The sequence below is a fragment of the Aquarana catesbeiana genome, linkage group LG01 (genome assembly GCF_042186555.1).
Source record: "Aquarana catesbeiana isolate 2022-GZ linkage group LG01, ASM4218655v1, whole genome shotgun sequence".
Classification (NCBI taxonomy): Eukaryota; Metazoa; Chordata; class Amphibia; order Anura; family Ranidae; genus Aquarana; species Aquarana catesbeiana.
The window spans coordinates 290539410-290559231 of NC_133324.1; the positions used below are offsets into that span (position 1 = coordinate 290539410).

The window sequence follows — 19822 nt, forward strand, 5'->3', positions numbered from 1 at the left end:
TAGCCCCTTCCCTGCCAGTGTCATTTATACAGTAATCAGTGGATTTTTATAGCACTGATCGCTGTATAAATGACACTGATCCCAAAAAAAGTGTCCGATCTGTCCGCCGCAATCCTGCTAAAAATAGCAGATCACGCCATTACTAGTAAAAAATAAATAAATAATAATAATAAAAAAGTCATAAATATATCCCCTATTTTGTAGACACGATAACTTTTGAGCAAACCAATCAATATACGCTAACTGGGATTTTTTTTACCAAAAATATGTAGATGAATACATATTTGCCTAAACTGAGAAGGAAATTGTTTTTTTTTTTTTTTTTTACATTTTTTGGGGGGGATGTTTATTATAGTAAAAAATATTGTTTTTTTTCCAAAATTGACGCTCTTTATATGTTTATAGTGCAAAAAATAAAAACCGCAGAGGTGATCAAATACCACCAAAAGAAAGCTCTGTTTGTGGGAAAAAAAGGACATCAGTTTTGTTTGGGTGCAACGTCACACGACCACGCAACTGTCAGTTAAAGCGACGCAGTGCCGTATTGCAAAAAAAAAAAAGTAAGATGTAAGATATGTAACAAACACTACAGCCTCCAAAGACGGGACGCACACCATCAGAGCCCAGCTTATTTTTTTTTTACTTTGCTAATGGCTAGAACCATTTCTGGCTGTACTGCAGCTTTAAACATTTTCCCCATGACAGCCCTGCTCCACCAAGGTGTCCGCCGGAAGTGACGTAGTCTCCGCTAGAGCCATGTGGAAGTATTTGGCGGAAGTGCGGTGACTAGTTCTTCCTGGGTCAAAGCCGGTAAGATGGCGGCGGACACGCAGGTTAGTGTGGCAGTGATTGATCTGATTGGTGTGTGTATTTATAGCCTTCGGCCCGTGTGTTGTGGTGATGTTGGCGGGGTGTAATGTGCGGTGTTGGGATAAGAGGCAGCGGCTGTGTGTCGTAGCGCCTCTCCGCAATGATGAGTCACATGCTCCATACGGTGTGTGGGAGACTGGGACTCCCTCATTGTCAGCGGGCCGGGCACTGTTGTACATAGTCAGACATGGCGTGCCTGTGGTACACTGACATGTTTCACCCCTCTTAGGGCTTAAAGAGGAACTAAAGTTCCATTGTGGTACACTGTGAGCAGGTAGGCATCTTAATGCAGAAGAGTTCAGTGCAATGTCTCCTGCCATAAAACATACTTTAATGTTCCCCCGAGCCAATTGTATGTACCCAAATGACTCCAGCTGTGGTCGATCACAGCCAATGAGGAGAGAGCAGGGCCACACTCTTTATGTAAATGGCCAATGTCCATTCACAAGAGCGCGGCTCGGGAGCCCCCGTTGCAAGAGGCTTGCTATTGGGGGCAGAGGGGAGGAGCCATTACTGCTGGCAGGGGACCCAGAAGGAAGAGGATAGGGGCTGCTCTGTGCAAAACATTACACAGGGCAGGTAAAAAATAACAAAAAATGTTATATATATTATTTTATTATTATTACAACCTTCAGAATCACTTTAATCATAGCGGTACCTATGACTTGACCTCTATGATTAAGCCCTAGGAGGGGTGAAACATGGCAGAGGGGCGGGAACTGTGTTTTACGACCAATGTATACAAAAATGTGTGGAAATATGACCGCCTCTACCTCACCTTACTCTGCGCCAAGAGTCAATCCAAAATCTAATGTAGTATGAATAAAGCAGCTACTTAAAATAATCAAACATATGTGAATAAGCAATAAAATAACAGTAAAAAATATATACGATGCCAAGTCTCTGATTTCTTATTGCAGCAGCGCTATGTGTCAAACCTTCCCTGACACACCTGACACATTTAAAATAAAATAAAAGACCAAAGATCAAGGAGATCTAGGAAAGTTCAAATAGCTGTGTTCTGTAGGAATGAAGAGCTTCTTTCACCAAGAATGATCACCTCGTGAAGGGGGAAACCATCCCCTATGGGATTGCACTCACCAAAATTCCAGCATACACAAGCCTTTATATGTTGTCACTGATAGCTTTCCATCTCCTCTGTCCGACCACCAGATGTCAGTAACACTCTTGGTTAATGTTGCATCACATATGGGAGGAATAAAATATCCATATAGCGTAATATTGCTAAAATAATTTTATTATTTATCAAAATATCTCCCCCCTTTGTAAAACTGCGTACCAAATATATAATGAAAATAGAGCATTTGTAATAAAGTGCACTGTGCCTGTTATCCCGACTCCCGGGAGGAGATTCAGAGCGTTTACTGATGCAGCTGAAAGCTCACTTCCTGGTTCCTCTCCGGTGCGTGGAACGCACGCGTCACTTCCGGACGTCCTCTGAGGGCGCTTCCACACACCCCCATTACAAGTAAGCTGGACTCCATGCACCTATAATCGTCAATACAGGTACTGTAGGGTACCAGGGAGGGAGCCCAGCAAACATGCGTTTGCAATCCTCCCCTCCTCTTACTGACCCGAAAAGCAATATGTACATCATCACTTCCAGGTTCCCGTGCTACTTTCCCCCAGCCATACTGGAAGCTGATGGAATATGATCTGCATTCTATCAGCTTCACTGAAAGACAGGTGAGAAATCAGGTGTGTGGAAGCATCCCAAAGCTGGCCCCTACTTTTAAATAGATTCTTTAGGCCAAGCTGGCCAAAGCAAACTATTTCTAGTACTGAGACATGCAGCTGTTGACTTTACTATTTAAACTGTAACTAGCATCAGCAACATACAATGTACAGCACTGTGTATTCAGGGAGTCCTGTTCTGGAAGAAATTAAGCGCTGTTCAGCCATTGACAGGAAGCCTTGAATTTTTTTGAATGAACACAAGACTTCCCCTGTTCGGCTAAAGTGGAAGGATGACGTCACAATATCTTCCTCAGCCAATCATAAGAAGCCTTGTATTCATTCATAACCCAAACGATTTAAAATGTAATGTTAAGATCCGCTTCTTTCCTGCCCCTCTTGGTCTCGCACCACCATCATCTTCTGTGCCATAATGGGAAAGCTGCCGGCTCTTCTGGGTTCGGCCAGCAGCTTCCCAATGACACGCCACCTGGCCTGCCCCCCTCCTACTTTCTCAATAAAGGACTATGTTTTATACATACAGTACATGTACTATGTATGTCTGTTGCATATTCTAGGAGGCATAGCGGGCAAAGGGCATGTCATTAGTCTCGTCGAGTCGCGTGAAAAGAGAGCCCGATTTCCACAATGGAGAAAAGGCGAGGTGGTCTGCATCTAACATCCGATTTGAGGATGACATTTTTTTTTTTTGGAGCAACATAGTGCGGTATTTGCTGAAACCCGGTGAATAAAGAAAAGTGAACCGTGAAATCAGAACACACAGAAAAAAGTCCTAACAGGGGTAATATACTCTTTATCCACCTACGCCAAAGCCAGACTGATCTTGCTCCTTAGGGACCTGCTGAAAGCTAGTCTAAGTACTTGGTGAGGGCTCTCCTGGAGAGAGACCCCAATGGGACGAGAAAAAGACCCAAAAGCTATAGATCATAGTCCCTGACATCAGGGCAGGCCCTAAAAAAACCCAGGCTCAGTTACTGTCATTTAAAGGATAAGTTCACCTTTTAAAAAAACTAATGATTGCACATATTTTTGCAGGTAAAAATAAAAATGTATGTTTTACTAGGAGCCTGCAAACATTGCACCCACAATCATCAGCAAATCACAGGTGCAATACAGGACACCTGCAGACTGTCAGCGTAAGCTGTCTGCTCATACCTCGTACGGACAGGCAGTTACATACTGACAGGAAGCCTCAATGAACTACCTAGAGTGCTTAACAGCATCCTGATAGTTCATTGAGAACTACTAGCCAACAGCTGCACAAGCTGTCAGTACTTGTATTTCTCCCATTCACAGAACTGTGTTAATGAATGACACTGCTGGGTAGGCAGTAGGGGTGCAATGGATCAAAAAACTCACGGTTCGGATCGTTCCTCGGATCAGGAGTCACAGATCGGATCATTTTCGGATCAAAAAAAAAAAATTAATTGAATTTACAAAAACTTGTGAGACTTCCACCACTATATAGTCCCCACTGTAATATCCACGTCATCTTCCCCCACTGTAATATCCACATCATCTCCCCCCACTGTAATATCCACGTCATCTCCCCCCCACTGTAATATCCACGTCATCTCTCTTCCCCCCCCCCCCCACTGTAATATCCACATCTCCCCTACGATTGTCTGCTTACTTGCAGTTGAGGAGGGTGATGATGATATCAGCGCGCCGCTCACCTAGGCCACCGTTGGGTGTACCAAGATGGCCACTGCTCCGGAGCTAGGCCGAAGCCGCGCCCTTTCCTAAGGCCGAGGCGGTGTGTGTGCCGATCCGAACAGGGTGAACCGTTGGGATCACGGATTGGTGATGATCTGTTGGACCCCCTAGTAGGCAGAGCCCTGCACAGCTGCGTTTAAAAAATTGAGACGGGGAGATTGGGGAGAAGATCCCCAGCTCGCTGTCACTACAGGCAGCGGATCGGGGAGATGCTGCAGCAGTGGGAACATGTTACATATTTCACCCAAAAAAAAAAAACAGGTGGAACATACAACATGTCCCCAAAGGTGAACTTATCAAAAAAAAAAAAACCCACTCATGCACTGCAAGTGCTCGTTTATGATAAGTATTCTTTATTTTAAAGCGAAGATTGTGCTGTGTCATGCTCACATTTATGCCTTGTGACTCAAGCTTTCTATAGCTTGATTTGAAATTTAGGATCAGGCCCACCAAAAGCTTTTCTGAGAATCATTGCTCTTTGTCAGTCAAATCTACATGGGCTTAAAAGTATTGTAACTCCCCAGATGTACTTTTCTAGTACACTGATGCTTTTTCGTAAGAGGTCACTGGAGTTGTGTTATCAAGCATTGTAACCCTTTTTTGGTAATTGTAAATTTTTAAATTCGTTTTTAATAAAAAGGTTTAACGAGAAGAATTAATTTTTACATTTTGTAACAAAAAAAAGAACATTAAATGCAGTTAAAGCTTTAACAACGCTTTAGTATTATTTGTTACATGCATAACATACATAACAGAAGAGGAGAGAAAAGCATACAAATGTGTTTGCAGCAGTTGGTATGTCAGAGATTAGATCATATACAATTTAAAAGCTCTTAGTGAGCATGTATGGAGAAGAGGTAAAAATACCCCAAAGTTATTAAAAAAAAAAAAAAACATGGGTTACCTCTGTTTATGCAAACATTAGTATTTATAGAGTTGGGGGCAAGGGTTTTTCCATTTGAGGATTTTGGCGTTAAACTGTAGTATACAGAGATTTTTATTTTTTTTAATGCATCCTTAAAGGTAAATCTTCTAGTATTTTTTTTTTACAAACATGGCTCAGAGCAGTAGATGCAGGACAAGGCAAAGGAGGTAACTATGGATTCAGTAATTTGGTGCCCGAAGATGGATTGCCACAGCATATGACAAATCTGCAGTTTCCTGGCAAACTTTAAAGCATGTTGGCTGTCATTTCAGACCAAGGGTACAAAATTTTACATTTTACAAAAATTTGATGAAACGGCAGAAAGTTTATTCCACTTTTTCAGCCAAAACCCCAAATTATTTAAAAAGTGCTATTTAGTGTTTTCCTTTCTCCTTGTGGAGATTAGTGAAGACGTATGTTTCCTCAGACTCTCTACTAAGTCTCGCTAAGATCCTCATCCATTGTCCCCTTGTATATTCATATTTGTGTGGACTTAAAGGGTAAGTTCACCTCCCAGTCCCGCTGACCTGGACCGCCGCAATCTCCGGTTCTAAGCCCCGGTATATCTGCGCCAGGTGTCCAGGGCTTAGAAATTTCCTGAGCTGAATGTCCAAAATGTCCCTCGTCAGGGGGACGTTTTGGAGCATTCTAATTGGTCAGCGCCGTCACATGGGCGGTGCCGACCAATCAGCAGCCGCATAGCCCGAAATTTTGGTATGCTGAATTTTATTCAGGGTAATTTGGACAAGGTTAATGATGAACTCCAGGAAACCTAAAAATTATCCCTTTGTGCCTTTGTGGTGAGGCTGCCCCTGCACGGCAAGGGTCAACTGCTCCTTTCTATCTAGGGTATTTGGAAAAGCAGATTTACTCACCTGATTCTTTGCTCCTGCAGGCTCCTTTGTTAGACTGGTCCCTGTGGCCTATTTTTCCCTGCACTCAGTCTAAGAGCCTCTGACGTCGTCATGACTGATGCAGGGTCCATAGCCCTGCATTGGACATGAGGATGCTAAGGGATAGACCACCACTGGAGCATGGGAAAGCAGAGGATCAGGTAAGTAAAAATGCTTTTACTGTCCTCTAGATAAACAAGCAGTTAACCCATGCAGTCTGGGAATAGCCCACTGCAGGAAAGAATTTCCGCTTAGGGCGTTTTTCAGGCGTTTTCCTTCAGGCGACAAAACGCTCAGATGTGAACAGGTGTCATTGAAATGAATGGGATTTTGCTTGTTGGCTGTTTTTCAGGCGTTTTTACGTTTTTATGAGCTTAAATTGCTCAGGTGTGAATGCAGCATTACATCTGTGAGGTCCACCTGTGCCTTTGTTGCATGCATAGATTGTATAAAATGCAAAGACACCAAGGATAAGCGGTGTTGTGTACTGCACATCTAGGATATGGTTTTAAATGCTATAGCTTGAAATAACCGGTTAAGAGACTTATTTCCCAGATTACTTCAGCAAGACACATTATGAACAGCAAGATACCGGTAATTCAGATGTGAGAGATTTCTATGAATCAAATTACTCAGACTATCATATGAGCTTAAAAGATCTGCCTGCTTGACAGTGCAAAGAGTATTCCTAGAAAAGCCATTTGTGTATTATGACTAGTTAGATGGTTAGATAATGGGGAAAAAAAATTAAAGCTGCACCAACTTGAAGTGGCAGTTGTTGGGGTACAGGAACAGTATGGTCGTGGACTAATCCATTTACTTTTCACAGTAAATCTATGGGTAGGGATTTCCAGGTTCTGGCCTTTGCCTGCATATGGAGTCTATAACGAGATACATTTCCAGGGTGTAATGATGCCTGAATATTTGAATCTGTGGAATATTTTTAATTGGAATAAGGGCTAAATGCATTTGACAGTATCCTGATAAAGGGCAAAATGTATAGATTTGTCCCAATTCATCCTAAATCCAGAAGTCTACAAAGTTGTTTATATTTTGGAAAAGGTGGAACAAGAAGTAGCATCTGCATATAGATTGATATGGGTTTATCTGTGCGGTACTATCAGGAGATATGGCTATTCCATTCAGTCAGATGCTTTATGCATGTCAAGAGATACTAGAGGTCTAATGTTCATATTGCAAGTTTGTGAAAATCTATCTAATGTTAAGTCTGGTTGATCTACCAGGGACAAACCCCATCTGGTTAACAGTAATATTAGTATTCTTACACTCGGTGGGATCTTTGCCTGCTTTAAAGCGTAACTAAAGGCAAAACTTTTTGTTTTAGTTTTGAAGAGTGGAGAGGGATTACATTACCTATTGGTTTTTATTGCTGTCTGTGCCTCCGTTGTGGAGATTCACGCTTTCTATATGTCTTGTTTACTATTGTCCTTGAAAGTGAAAGAAAAAAGATTCCAAATTTTTGGTTGAAACCAGAACAGTGATAGAGTGGAAATCTTCCAATGGGGACACTAGTTCTGGTGGCATGCCAGGATCCCTCACTTTAGAGAAATTTCTTCTCACTCCCTGCTTTGGTTATAGGAACGGAACTGAAAGAGAAACCTCCCCTATGGGACACAGATGACAACAAAACTGACAGGTTATAACCCTTCCTTACTCTATATCCAAAATGGGGAAAAAAAAGTTTGCCTTTAGTTACACTTTAAAGCGGTTGTGAACTCATTTTTTCCCTAAAATAATAAACGCTGTATACTACTCTGCACAAGGTTAATGCACATCATGGCCCTTAACCTTCTCTTCTGGGGTTCCTCGCCAGTTCTTTTTGGCTCCTTTATAGGAAAACGTTTTGTATTGGGTCACACAAGCGAGCTAAATGCCAAGTCAGGTTGTACGCGTCAATGAACGCATACAGTGTGGCTTGGCCCTGTTCCCCCTCCTCACAGGGTTTGATTGACAACAAATGTAGCCAATGACTCCCACTACTACCAGTGCAGCGGAGAGAAGACCTGCAGACTGACACAGCCCTGGATCAATACAGGAAAGTATTTGGAGGGGGGGGGTTCGTCGGGAAGAGCTACTGAAAAAGTTTTTTTTTTTTTTTTTTTTTTTAATTCTGATGTATAGAATGCATTAAGGTAAAAACCTTTCAACTATAGAACTGCTTTAAGTAGTAGAACAACAGGGCTTCACATATGCTTGGGGTGAATGACCCGACTGAGTCAAAGAAAGGTATGATTTTGTAGGGAATTCACCTAGATCAGATATTTTTTTTGGTTGGAAATTGGGCAACCGCATGCATAACTTTGATTGGAGGACATCCAAATCTTCCCTTTGGGTGGCTAAGGATGGCAGGGGTATGTTTAAGACAATGAGAGTGCTCTGTTTAAGTGTATTGTACTGTGGAGGTAAAAATCTGAGTGTAAAAATTGGTAAATACTTTTAATATCTAGAGAAATTCCTTCTTTTGGCTTTAGATTCTTTAAAAGAAACATGTAAGGCAAAAATTTAGGGTGCTAACACCATAAAAGTATGCAGATCAGGAGAATTGACTTTACCTTAACTGTCTGCATGCTGGTGCCAGGTCAGTGATATGTATAGTTATGAAGCCAGGGACAGTCAGACAAGTACCATTTTCAGGAGGTCAGTAATGGCAACCAACCTAGTTCTCTCACTACAAGTTTCCTTTAACTACTTGTCTACTGGGCACTTTTACCTCCTTTCTGCCAAGGTCAATTTTCAGCTTTCAGCACTGTCACACTTTGACAATTGCGCAGTCATGCTACACTGTACTCATATGAAATTTTTATTATTATTTTTCACACATATAGAGCTTTCTTTTGGTGGTATTTAATCACCACTGAGTTTTTTTTATTTTTTGCTAAATAAACAAAAAAATCCAACGTTTTTGGGGAAAAAAAAAAATGCAGCACTGATGGGCAGCAATGATAGGGGACACTGGTGGGCACTGATTGGGACTGCGCTGATAATCAGGACACTGAAAATCAGTGCCTTGATTATCACTATACATGTCCCAAGTGTGGTTATCGGCTCTCCTCCCCTCATGCTGTCAGTGTGAGGAAAGGAATGACAATAACGGGGTTGTGTTTACATCATGATCAGGTGTGATTGGACACAGCTGATCATGTGATAAAGGGCCGCTGTGATTGGCCCTTTACCCTGATTTGTGATCAGCTGTGTCCTAAGGAGAGGGTGCGATCACTGGAGGACATTATATGACGCCCTCCCGGAACTGGACTACCGCGCTGTAGCTGTCATTCGGCTATAGTGCAGTCAGGAAGTGGTGCTAAAGTTTTTTACCTTAATGCAAAAGAAAAAAAAAACTTTCCATGTCTGTAACCCCCCCCCAACACTTACCTGTCACCACTCTTTATTCAACGCTGTCCCCATTGGCAGCCCCACTATCTATTCTTCCTGCATTCACAGGACACAGAAGCAGCAGTGCAAGCCATTGGCGCCTGCTGCTGTAAATCAAATCATGTAAGGGTGGAGCACGGGACGGCACCAAACAGCGCTGTTTGTCTATGGACACACACAGCCCGGTTTGGGAGTGCGTCCGCATGCTGGTTGGAGTTCACTCTGAAGGGAGAAAGAGCTGAGAGCACCAGTGGTGGAACCCCAGAAGAGGAAGTAAAGGACCACTCTGTGCAATACCACTGTACAGAGCAGGTAAATATAACATGTTTTTTTATTTTAGAAAAATAAAAATTGGGCCACTGCTGGCATGTCTCTGATTATTGTCCTTTTTGGTAGTTTTGATTATCTAAATCATTATTATTTTTTTTTTAATTCTTAATGTTTTCCAGGCGCAGGACGCTCTAAAGAAGTTTGCAGCAAAGGTGACAACAGCCAGTGTGAAAGAACGCAGACAAATCCTCAGTGAATTAAAAGCATGCATTTCTACAAAAGGTGAGGGTCACAATACATAAGAATACTCCAACTAGACATCTTTATATTTATTTACAAAATTTCAAACACTATGAAAAAAAGAACCCAACAAGTAATTTTAGCGAGAGATGATGAGGTTCTTACTAAAGAGAATACCCATGGCACCATGTAACTGTAACATATATCAAGGTTAGCTGTTGGCTTATAGGAAACTTCAGGCAGTCCCTAAAGACCCTTGTGGCATTGCCCACCATGTTGAATGAACATTTGATCTCCTTCGGGGGAGTGCTCTGGCATGAAATGGTGAGTGCCCTGGCAGTAGCCCCACTGGTAGCCTTGTGCCTTGAAGCTAGGTGATGTCACCAGTGGGGGGGAAGCATGCTGGCGGCTATCTTGGATGTGATGCATTGGGGGCTCCCTGTGTGACTACAGGTCACAGCAGAACATCTATTAGTGGGACTACAAGTCAAAGCAGAAGTGATTATTTTTCTGTCGGACTACAGGTCACAGCAGCATGACCTCTACTATTGTACTATATGTCACAACAATGCTATTCTTGTGTGGGTCTACAGTACAAGTCGCAGCAAGTGTTAAAGGGACCACTGTCGTGAATAATCAGTCAGAATAAGTTGTGCCTTTTTAATGACAGGTTTCCCGCACAATAATTATTATTGAGTAATTTTTAACGAGGATATATTTAAGATACAAAATCAATCTATATGACACAGTCTGTGCATGTGAAACTTATTCACGGAGACGTGAGCATACGAAACAGTTATTTATTGGTTGACAAAAACAAATAATCACATGAAATTAAGATACCGATTGCGTTACATGAACGTCTTGAAAATCAATAAAAACACTTGCAAAAATGGGCGTACCGTCCCTTTGACCTAATACCACCATGATAACTTCTCGGTAGAATCAATAACCTTGTGAACTTGACAATTAAACAGAACGTCTGTATTTCACATGTACAACCGTTACTATGCTGCAGTTAAGTAAGTGGTTAAAAATGTGAAATAAATTAGACGTTTGTATTGTCAATAAATGTGGCAACTATGCAAAAAGGAAAATATAATGAAAAATTTGAATCTTTAGAGAAAAATCTACAAGGCGGTTATTGATTCGGGAGAATGATTATCAATTGTATAATATTCAATACATCAATATTTGAGACAACATTTCAATATTTGAGAGAACATACAAGATAAAATCAACATGACATAATTACCCATTCCAGGATGGCTACTGTTCCTATTGGCTGGTTACCAGAGTTAATATGGCTGCCGTAGTTTCAAAATGGATACTCTTGAAGAGGATTTACTTCTTGTGACCTCCGAGTTCTAAGTATTAGTTGTTGAGGAATCTTCATGAATGTAAAGATATGTATTCATGCATGGTGCATGAGTGTCAGTCTGGGAGTGTGTGTACCTCCCAGTGTCCCCCCTCAGGATAGATCCCTGAGCTCTCCTCCTTTCTTTTTTCTGTCTTGGCATCTTACTTGCCTCTAAATACCATTTCAGATAATAAGACCACAAAAATTATAATGGCTCTGCCCAAAAGGACGTGGCTTCTTTCTATTGGTTTAAGAGACTAAATTATTAACCTTCTCTGTAAATTTAGGGAGTCCGCATAATACCATCTTCAACCACCAGGTGTCTCACATGTGTTTTGAGTCTATCCTTTTAAGTTAATACATTCTATTTTCATAATATGTATACTGGTAAGGATAGTATATACCTTTAAATATTCTGGTAATCGGTCTAATATAAAATACACTCAGTATAAGTTTGATTAGTCACCATTACATAACTTGGTTATATATATGTATCTCTATAAATGTATATCTGTAAAAACTGGTCTATCTATGAAATACACATGTTGTTATATATATTCATCAATACTACATAAAAATGATTATCTATATGGATACCTGTATAACTTCTGGTATCTCCACTGAATATTTGTTTATCTAAGCATAGGCTACAGTCTTACTCACTTGAACACAATAGGTTTAGGCCAGGTGAGGTTATTTCTATGTGAGAATAGTCTGTATAACCTTGTATCCTATGGCTATAAGGATAGTTTTCGTTTATTCGCTAATACCATGTAAATATCTCCTTGTTTTGTGACGAGAGCAGCCATTGTTCCATGAGTTTTCCTCACAATACATGCTTGTAAAAGTCTTCAATATTTGAAGTAGTAGAAAACTTGGTAAAACATGAGAACGTCTATTTTGTCCTAAAGGTCTCCAAAGGAGCAACCGTTCAATTATTGCAACATCACAGTTCATCTACTTTTTGACGCCTAAGCATCTTCCTCATGTTTCTGCCAGTAAATATAAAATATATTTCTTCATGAATTCACAACACCACATAACATTTCCTTGATGGAGTACTGTTCTGGTAAGGCTGTCCACAAGGTTTAGGGGTGTGTCTATGGGAATGTTCGACCATTCTTCCAGAAGCGCATTTGTGAGGTCAGGCACTGATGTGGATGTGAAGGCCTGGCTCGCAGTCTCTGCTCTAATTCATCCCAAAGGTGTTCTATCAGGTTAAGGTCAGGTCTTTGTGCCACCCCAAACTCGCTCATCCATGTGTTTATGGACCTTGCGTTGTGTAGTGGTCCAAATCATTTGGTGGAGGGGGGATTATGGTGTGGGGTTGCGCTTGGCTCCTTAGTTCCAGTGAAGGGAACTATTAAGGCATCAGCATACCGAGACATTTTGGACAATTCCATGCTCCCAAATAAGTGGACTTATTTCTCTGTAGGACTAGGGATCCTCAAGTGTTCTCATTGGATGCTGTAGTGGCTTAGTGGGACCTGTTCTCCCTAATCTATGCCTTGCTGTTACAGCTTCTTTCTCGTCTCCTTTTGGGCGGAGGGAGTTCTGGTGATTCTGATTGCCCAGCTTAGCCCTGAGAACGTAGAACTCCAACATTGTGAACATGTCAGCGGATGACCCTTGGACCCTTTCCGAATCATCTCAACCTCCTGCTGCAAGGTCCGATCTTACAGTTGCTGGCTTTAAGAGAGTCTGTTTCTCTCATTCCTACCCTACTAAAGAATCGGAAGGTGACTTCAAAGAAGGTTTACCACAGGTCTTCAAGGATAGGTTCACCTTTGGGTACATGTTCCACCCATTTGGTAACCTGTTTCCAATGCTGCTGCGGATATCGGCTTGTAGTTCTCAATGAACTACCACAGCGCTGTGTGGTAGTTCTGTTAGTCCTGTCAGTGTATCGGCCCATACGGGATGTAAGGGCACACAGATACACTGACAGGTCTGCAGGAGGCCTACATGGCACCAGTGATCTTCTGATCGCTGGTGCAGTACTTTGCAGGCTCCAAAAAGTTGTCCCCGCGTGGGGTCGCATCCTGGCTTTTCTCCAGTTTGGAATTAACATGGGACTGACCTTAAGTGTGATTAGATCAGATTTCCTCATTGCCGGTCCTCATTGCATTTCCTGGTGCGTACCTTTTGTGCAAGGTGGGTGGCATGTTATTCTAACGGTGTTGACTCTGTGGGACATCAACCTCGTACTTTTTTTTTTTTTTTTGCAGAAATCTCTGATCCCATCCAAGATTTCTCTTTTAGTCCTATCTGCATTAGAAGGCTATTTTTTCGGTTGCTATTACTTTGACTCGCAGATCCCAGTGTTTCACCGTTAGAAGACACCTCAGCCATCCTTTTTACCTTTTACCTTTTTTACCATTTAATCTTCAGTGCATACTTTTTATGATGTTTTACCATGTGGCTGTTCCAGCCACTGAGGATGCCACTTTTGGTCAGCGAGTTTGGCAAGCCGGTGCATGAGGTTTTGTTTTGGTTGGTTGGGTCCTGTTGGCCACCCCTCAAATTCATTGCATTGGGACATCCCTATTGTAATGCTTGAGAAGATACCTTGTTTCCTGGGATGTACGATAAAGGAAATGGGATTTTTGGCTTATCTGTAATAACGTTTTCTTGGAGTACATCACAGGACACAGGGATCCCACCCCTCTGCCTTTTGTGGTTTATGGCTTGCTACAAAAACTGAAACCTTGCCTAACAGGAAGGGGGGGGTATGGCTGGGAGGGCTCTTCCTGACTTGTGTGCAATCACCTGAATGGGGCAGCATAACCCTACCGTAATGCAGATGTAGAAATCCTGTATTCTTTGATGTACTCCATGAAAAGGATTTTCCCAGGTAAACCAAAAATGCTGTTTTTACAGCAAGATTTGGGCTGAATCTTACATTTATTAACTGTATTATTACCCTGGACTTACTTTTGGAAATACTAATGTTTGTTTTATATTCAGCTTTTTCTTTTTAGATAGTTCCTTGAGCTATTTATTGTTGCACGAGCATAATATTTAGTGATAGTTTGGTCTATTAACAGTATTGCATAGACATCAGATTGTAATTGTGCTTGAATGGCTAGGTTAAATTGCATTTATGTGAGTGGAACTTCTTGCTGTTATTCGACTTAGTTAATACTGGAACTATTTTTTCTGGGGAAAAAAAAACCCTGAAAACATGCCCTATTGTGATTTACTAGATGACCTGACTGATATTTACAGCATACAGAGCTTTTTTTGTAGTCTGTTATTTTTTTTCCTTCTTCTTTGCAGATCTGCCAGAAGCTGCTGTGAAAGGTCTATGCAGATTATTCTGCCTAACATTGCATCGATACAGGTGGGTTTGCTAAAAGTGATAAATTTGGTTGTGTTAAAAAGGGTGAATTTATTTATATCTGAATGTGCTTTACAGAGATGCAGCATCCCGCCGAGCTCTGCAGTCTGTCATCCAGCAGTTGTTGGAATCCCAGCCAGATGTAACAGCTAAAACTTTGCTACAGTCACTCCAGACATTTGGGGTGGGAAACAAGAGTGTAGAACCTAGGTAAATTGTGCCATGTCATACCACTGCATTGCTTTGAGTCTTTTTGGTTTCATAAGAACTTTTATTCATCTGTTCATTTATTTTTCAGCAAAAGCAGTGGTTCTGCAGCAACCTTAGCCTTGGCATGGACTTGTGTTGTTTCTAGGGTTGTGTTTTCTGTCCCTGATAAACAACAGGGGGAAACGTGGAACAAACTGGTACGTACTTTCTGTGATTATATAGTATGCAATAGTGTAGGGATCAGTAAACTCCTGCTACCAATCACCACTTAGCAATCGAACCAGAAAAGGAAAATGGCTGGTTTATGTTTGGAAGATGCACCACACTGCTGTTTTAACTATATTACTAAGTAGAGAAATTATTGGCAAGAGTTTTATGTACAAGAAGTTTCAGAATGTAAGCAAACTTTTTCTGCTGTTGGTTACTTGTTGGATTTGTCCTAGAAGGGTTAAAGCCTTTGATATATGGTCATACCTTATGAACCGCACACTTTGGAGATGACCAAAACATTGAAAGTGCATGGCCCTGCACATTTACATACCTACTTTGATTAACCAAGCTTTTTTCAGCCAGGGAGCCACAGTATCCCGGGGTGCCCTCTGGGTTCTTCCGGGGAGCCGTTGCAAAATGTCTAAAAATTGCCCAAAATGTCCACAAGCTAGCAGGTGGATCAAGCCTGCCTTTTTTTTTCCTGTTAGACAAAGGCACAGGTTTTTATTTTGCAGCGTTACAACCTTGGGCACAATGCGGGCCAGATGCTGGTGTTCTAACAATTAATTATATCAGCAGATGATAAAGAGCACATCGGACAATTGCACAGCATCCTTGTTTGCCCCTTTCTATCACCTCTGGGGTCATGTTAGCTGCACAAGGGAGAGAAACTAAGGGAGAAGAGAAATTATGAAATATTAGTACCAGTGTGCATTGTATTGCATTGCAATCACCTCTATTGTTGGGTGTCCTACATGTGTGCATTATGTAAAACTGTTAGTTTAGTGTTTTACATTTTAGAATGGGATGCTCTGAGATTGTACATAGCTTTTAAAGGGTGTATTTACATTTCTTCAGTTTCTAATCTAGGCTAAAATTATGTCATACATCCCATCTTCTAGGGTATTTTTTTTTCTTTTACCTGGAGGAGGGGCTTTCTCAGCTAAGCACACCCTCCTCTTGCTCAGATACAGTTTGCGTTTTATAGGATAAAAACAATACATCAGGTTCAACATATAAGAAAACCTGTACTGATGATATATGGGTGTTTCATTCAAAAGGTATAGATTTCCTGAAGATTAGGAAGTAGAACTGAATTAAAACTGGAATAAATGTACATGATCTATCAGTATACCACTAGTCTAAAGCGGAGCTCCAGGCTCCTTCAGAAAAGTCATCAGCTACAAATACTGTAGCTGCTGACTTTTATTTTTAGGACACTTACCTGTCCACAAACCCAGCAGTGTTTTCTCCCGAGCCGATTTTTCAATCGGCTTTTGGGTGCTGCTGCCGCCACAATCTCGTCTAAGGGCCTTGCGGCTTTACAGTTTTTTTTTTTTTTTTTTTTTTTAAAGATATTTTTATTAAGTTTTAGAAACCAACATACAAAAGAAAAACTTTGTTTATTCATAGTAGTGCATCTGCAGTAATACTTAATCATTCAATAAATAGATTTCAATTTACATGTCTCTTGTGATTGTTAACAGCAAGGTTATGGGAAATGACCAACATGCAATTCTCCAGTCATGAGGCAGCCAGGGGGTTAACATGGTGAGGTGCACTGCACGATCAGGAACAGTATACAGAAGTGTACCTGTCCTGGAGTAAGGGTTAGAGGGTTAGCCAGCCATCTGCCCCATATTTTGTAAAAGGTTTTGGTTCTTTTCCGAACCTCAAACGTGAGTCTGTATAGAGGTAAAGAATCATTAATCAATTTTAACCAGAGAGATTTTAGAGGTGTCTGTGATCCTTTCCAGGACAACAAAATGGCTTTCTTCGCGTAGAAGTGTAGGATGCGAAGAAGTCTCTTAGCATGGGATGAAATGTGAAGATCACCAAAAATGCCTAGGAGGCAGTTTTTGGGGTGGAGAATGTTTGAGAGACCTACTGCTGATGATATGAAAGACCCTAACTCCACCCAGAAGTTCTGGACTACTGGACAGGTCCAAAAACAGTGTAAAAAGTCTGCCACTTGACCACATCCTCAAACAGTCTGCTGTGGGAGCCAATCCCATTTTATGTAACCTAACAGGAGTAAGGTGGGATAGGTGAAAGATTTTTATATTTATAATACGATTCCTGGAAGATATTACTGAGGTTTTGTATGCGTCACTGAATTCTGACCAGTCATCATCTGTAAATGTAATGTGCATAGAGGCCCATTTCCTCTGAGCCATTCGAAATCTAGGGTTACAGTCAGTCATAAGGGCAGCATAGTATGTGGAGATACATTTAGTAGGGTCAGGGTGTCTTAGTATTTTCTCTAACTGAGGTATGTGGACAGGGTTTTCTAAAGAGCCAAACTGAGCGTGAATAGTGCGACGGAGTTGGTAATAAAAGAACATATATGAGCATGGTAAAATCTGTTGAAAGGATTTAAATCCCTGTGTGTCATATAAATGACACAAGTATTTAACTTCCCCAGTACCAATGTTGTGGGTCAGGTATAGAGCACAGTTCTTTCAAGTTTGGATTGAACCACAGTGGGTTGTTTGGGGAGGCCGATCGAGACTCTGTAGAAATTTTTGCACAATTATTTTAAACAGGGAGAGCGAGGTACTTAGCATAGATGTGCCTGGGCGGGCTGGAAATCGATCTCTGTATTTAATGTTGTGGAGGGTCTCTAGAGAGGAGGCGATAGCTCCTTCAGTGGATGTACAGGTGTTCGCCGCAACTGGGTACAGCCAGTCATGAATGTGGACCAATTGGGAGGCCAAATAATATAAATAGAAGTTATGGAATGCCAAGCCCGCCAGATGCGTTGGCAACCTCAACGTCTCCAGCACCACCCTAGGGTGCCTACCATTCCACAAGAACACCGTACAGATTGTATCTATCCGCCTGAAGATTGACTTAGGGATTTTACATGGGGAGTTAGCTAGAATATATAACAGCTTAGGTAAATGGATCATTTTAAGGGTGTTGGCCCCTAAGGTCTAGAGGTAGGTCCATCCACTGCTTAGTTTGTAGTTGTAATTGGGTCAATAGGGGACACGGGTTATTTTCAATATAGGAGGACAAGGGTAACTGCACTATAACCCCCAGGTATCTAAAAGAGGACACTACCTGTAGTCTGGAGTCCGGGTGAATCTGCAGAGTTGCATCAAGGTCTAAAGCAGGGATCTCCAAACTACGGCTCTCCAGCTGTTGCAGAACTACATGTCCCATGAGGCATTGTAAAACACTGACATTCACAGACATGACTAGGCATGATGGGAATTGTAGTTCCTGAACAACTGGAGGGCCATAGTTTGAAGACCTCTGGTCTAAAGGAAACAGATTGGATTTGTCCCAGAGTAGTCACCAAAATTGTCAATCTTAGATAATAGCGTTTTTAGTGAGTCTTGGGTGTCAGCCAGGTAGACCAAGGTGTCATCCACATATAGAAAAACTCTCTCCTCTATGGTGGCAAAAGGGAGGCCCTTAATCAGCCGGGAGCTGCAAATGCGCACAGCTAGAGGCTCCATAGCTAGGGCAAATAGGAGGGGTGACAACAGACAACCCTGCCTAGTGCCCCTAGTAATGGGGAAAGTATCTGTAATATAGGAATTAACTCGTATACGGGCCAGTGGGGAGGTATAGAGGAGTCTTATCCAAGCTATAATGCGGGGTCCAAAGCCATACTGCTGTAATACTTGAAAAAGATAAGGCCATTCCACGCTGTCAAAGACCTTGCATGTATCCAAAGATACAATGGCCTGGGTAGGGGTGCAGTCATGGGAATATTGAAGACTGGATATTCATCCTCGTAGATCTACCAGGTATGAAGCCTCCTTGATCGCCCCTGACCAGTTTTGCAAGCTGAGCATTCAGGCGGTTGGCCAAGACTTTGGCGAGGATTTTAACATCCACATTAATGAGAGAGATCGGGCGGTATGAGTCACATTTAAGAGGATCCTTACGTGGCTTCAATAATAGGATAATCAAATCTTCCCGTATAGAGGGGGGGGTTCCAGTGTTTAAGGCCTTGTTATACGTATGCAAAAGAAATGGGCATATTATGTGGTGAAACTGGGTATACCACTCAGCAGGGAAGCCGTTTAAGCCTGGTGTCTTATGTGCTGGCAGCTGCGAAATGTCCACCGCAATTTCTTCAGCACAGAGAGGTGCCTCCAATTCCTCACGCCTTTCAACCGAAAGGGAGGGGAGAGATATCTGGGCCAGGTAGTCATTTAGTTGGGAGTCAGTATAATCTGCTCTGGAGGAGTATAGGTCCTTGTAAAAGTCCTGAAATGTCTCCATGATATCCCTAGGAGCGTCACTAGTCTGGCCCTGTGTAGTCAGGATCCGAGGGATAGAAATAGGGGAGTGTTCAGGTCTAGTCAAGTAAGCGAAGAGGCACCCAGCCTTTGTGCAATACAATGGCCAGGCCTTCCGGCCAGGAATAAAAAATTCCTCCGGTCCCAGCCAAAAGCCTGGCCCAGGAGGCAGGTTCAACAAAAACGTGTAATGGTGCAGTGACCGTGGTGCCTTAAATCAAAGTGACCCTCACTCACAGTGATCTTCAGGCACCCCTGGACTGCCACTCCAGGGGCACATACACCATAGGCTTTCGTGACCAACACTGGCCAACGACCCAGACCACAGCAGCCCCCACCCCAGGCAGGAAGGCCTGAAGTTCTGGAAGCTTGGGGAGAGCCCGGACCTCAACAAGCTCAACCCTCGCTCCCATCACTCCT

The 19822-nt window shown here is 42.1% G+C and overlaps 1 protein-coding gene across 1 annotated transcript in view; it reads left to right on the forward strand.

Annotated features, from left to right (window-relative positions):
- The first annotated feature begins 734 nt into the window (after window positions 1-734).
- The window catches only part of GCN1 (GCN1 activator of EIF2AK4), a 97231-nt gene continuing 78143 nt past the window's right edge, over window positions 735-19822 (forward strand). Inside the window, exons 1-5 of the mRNA XM_073629318.1 lie at window positions 735-833; window positions 9963-10065; window positions 14663-14726; window positions 14802-14933; window positions 15022-15130. Coding sequence (XP_073485419.1) covers window positions 816-833; window positions 9963-10065; window positions 14663-14726; window positions 14802-14933; window positions 15022-15130 — 426 coding nt within the window. The 5' untranslated portion in view covers window positions 735-815. The remainder of the gene's footprint in view (window positions 834-9962; window positions 10066-14662; window positions 14727-14801; window positions 14934-15021; window positions 15131-19822) is intronic.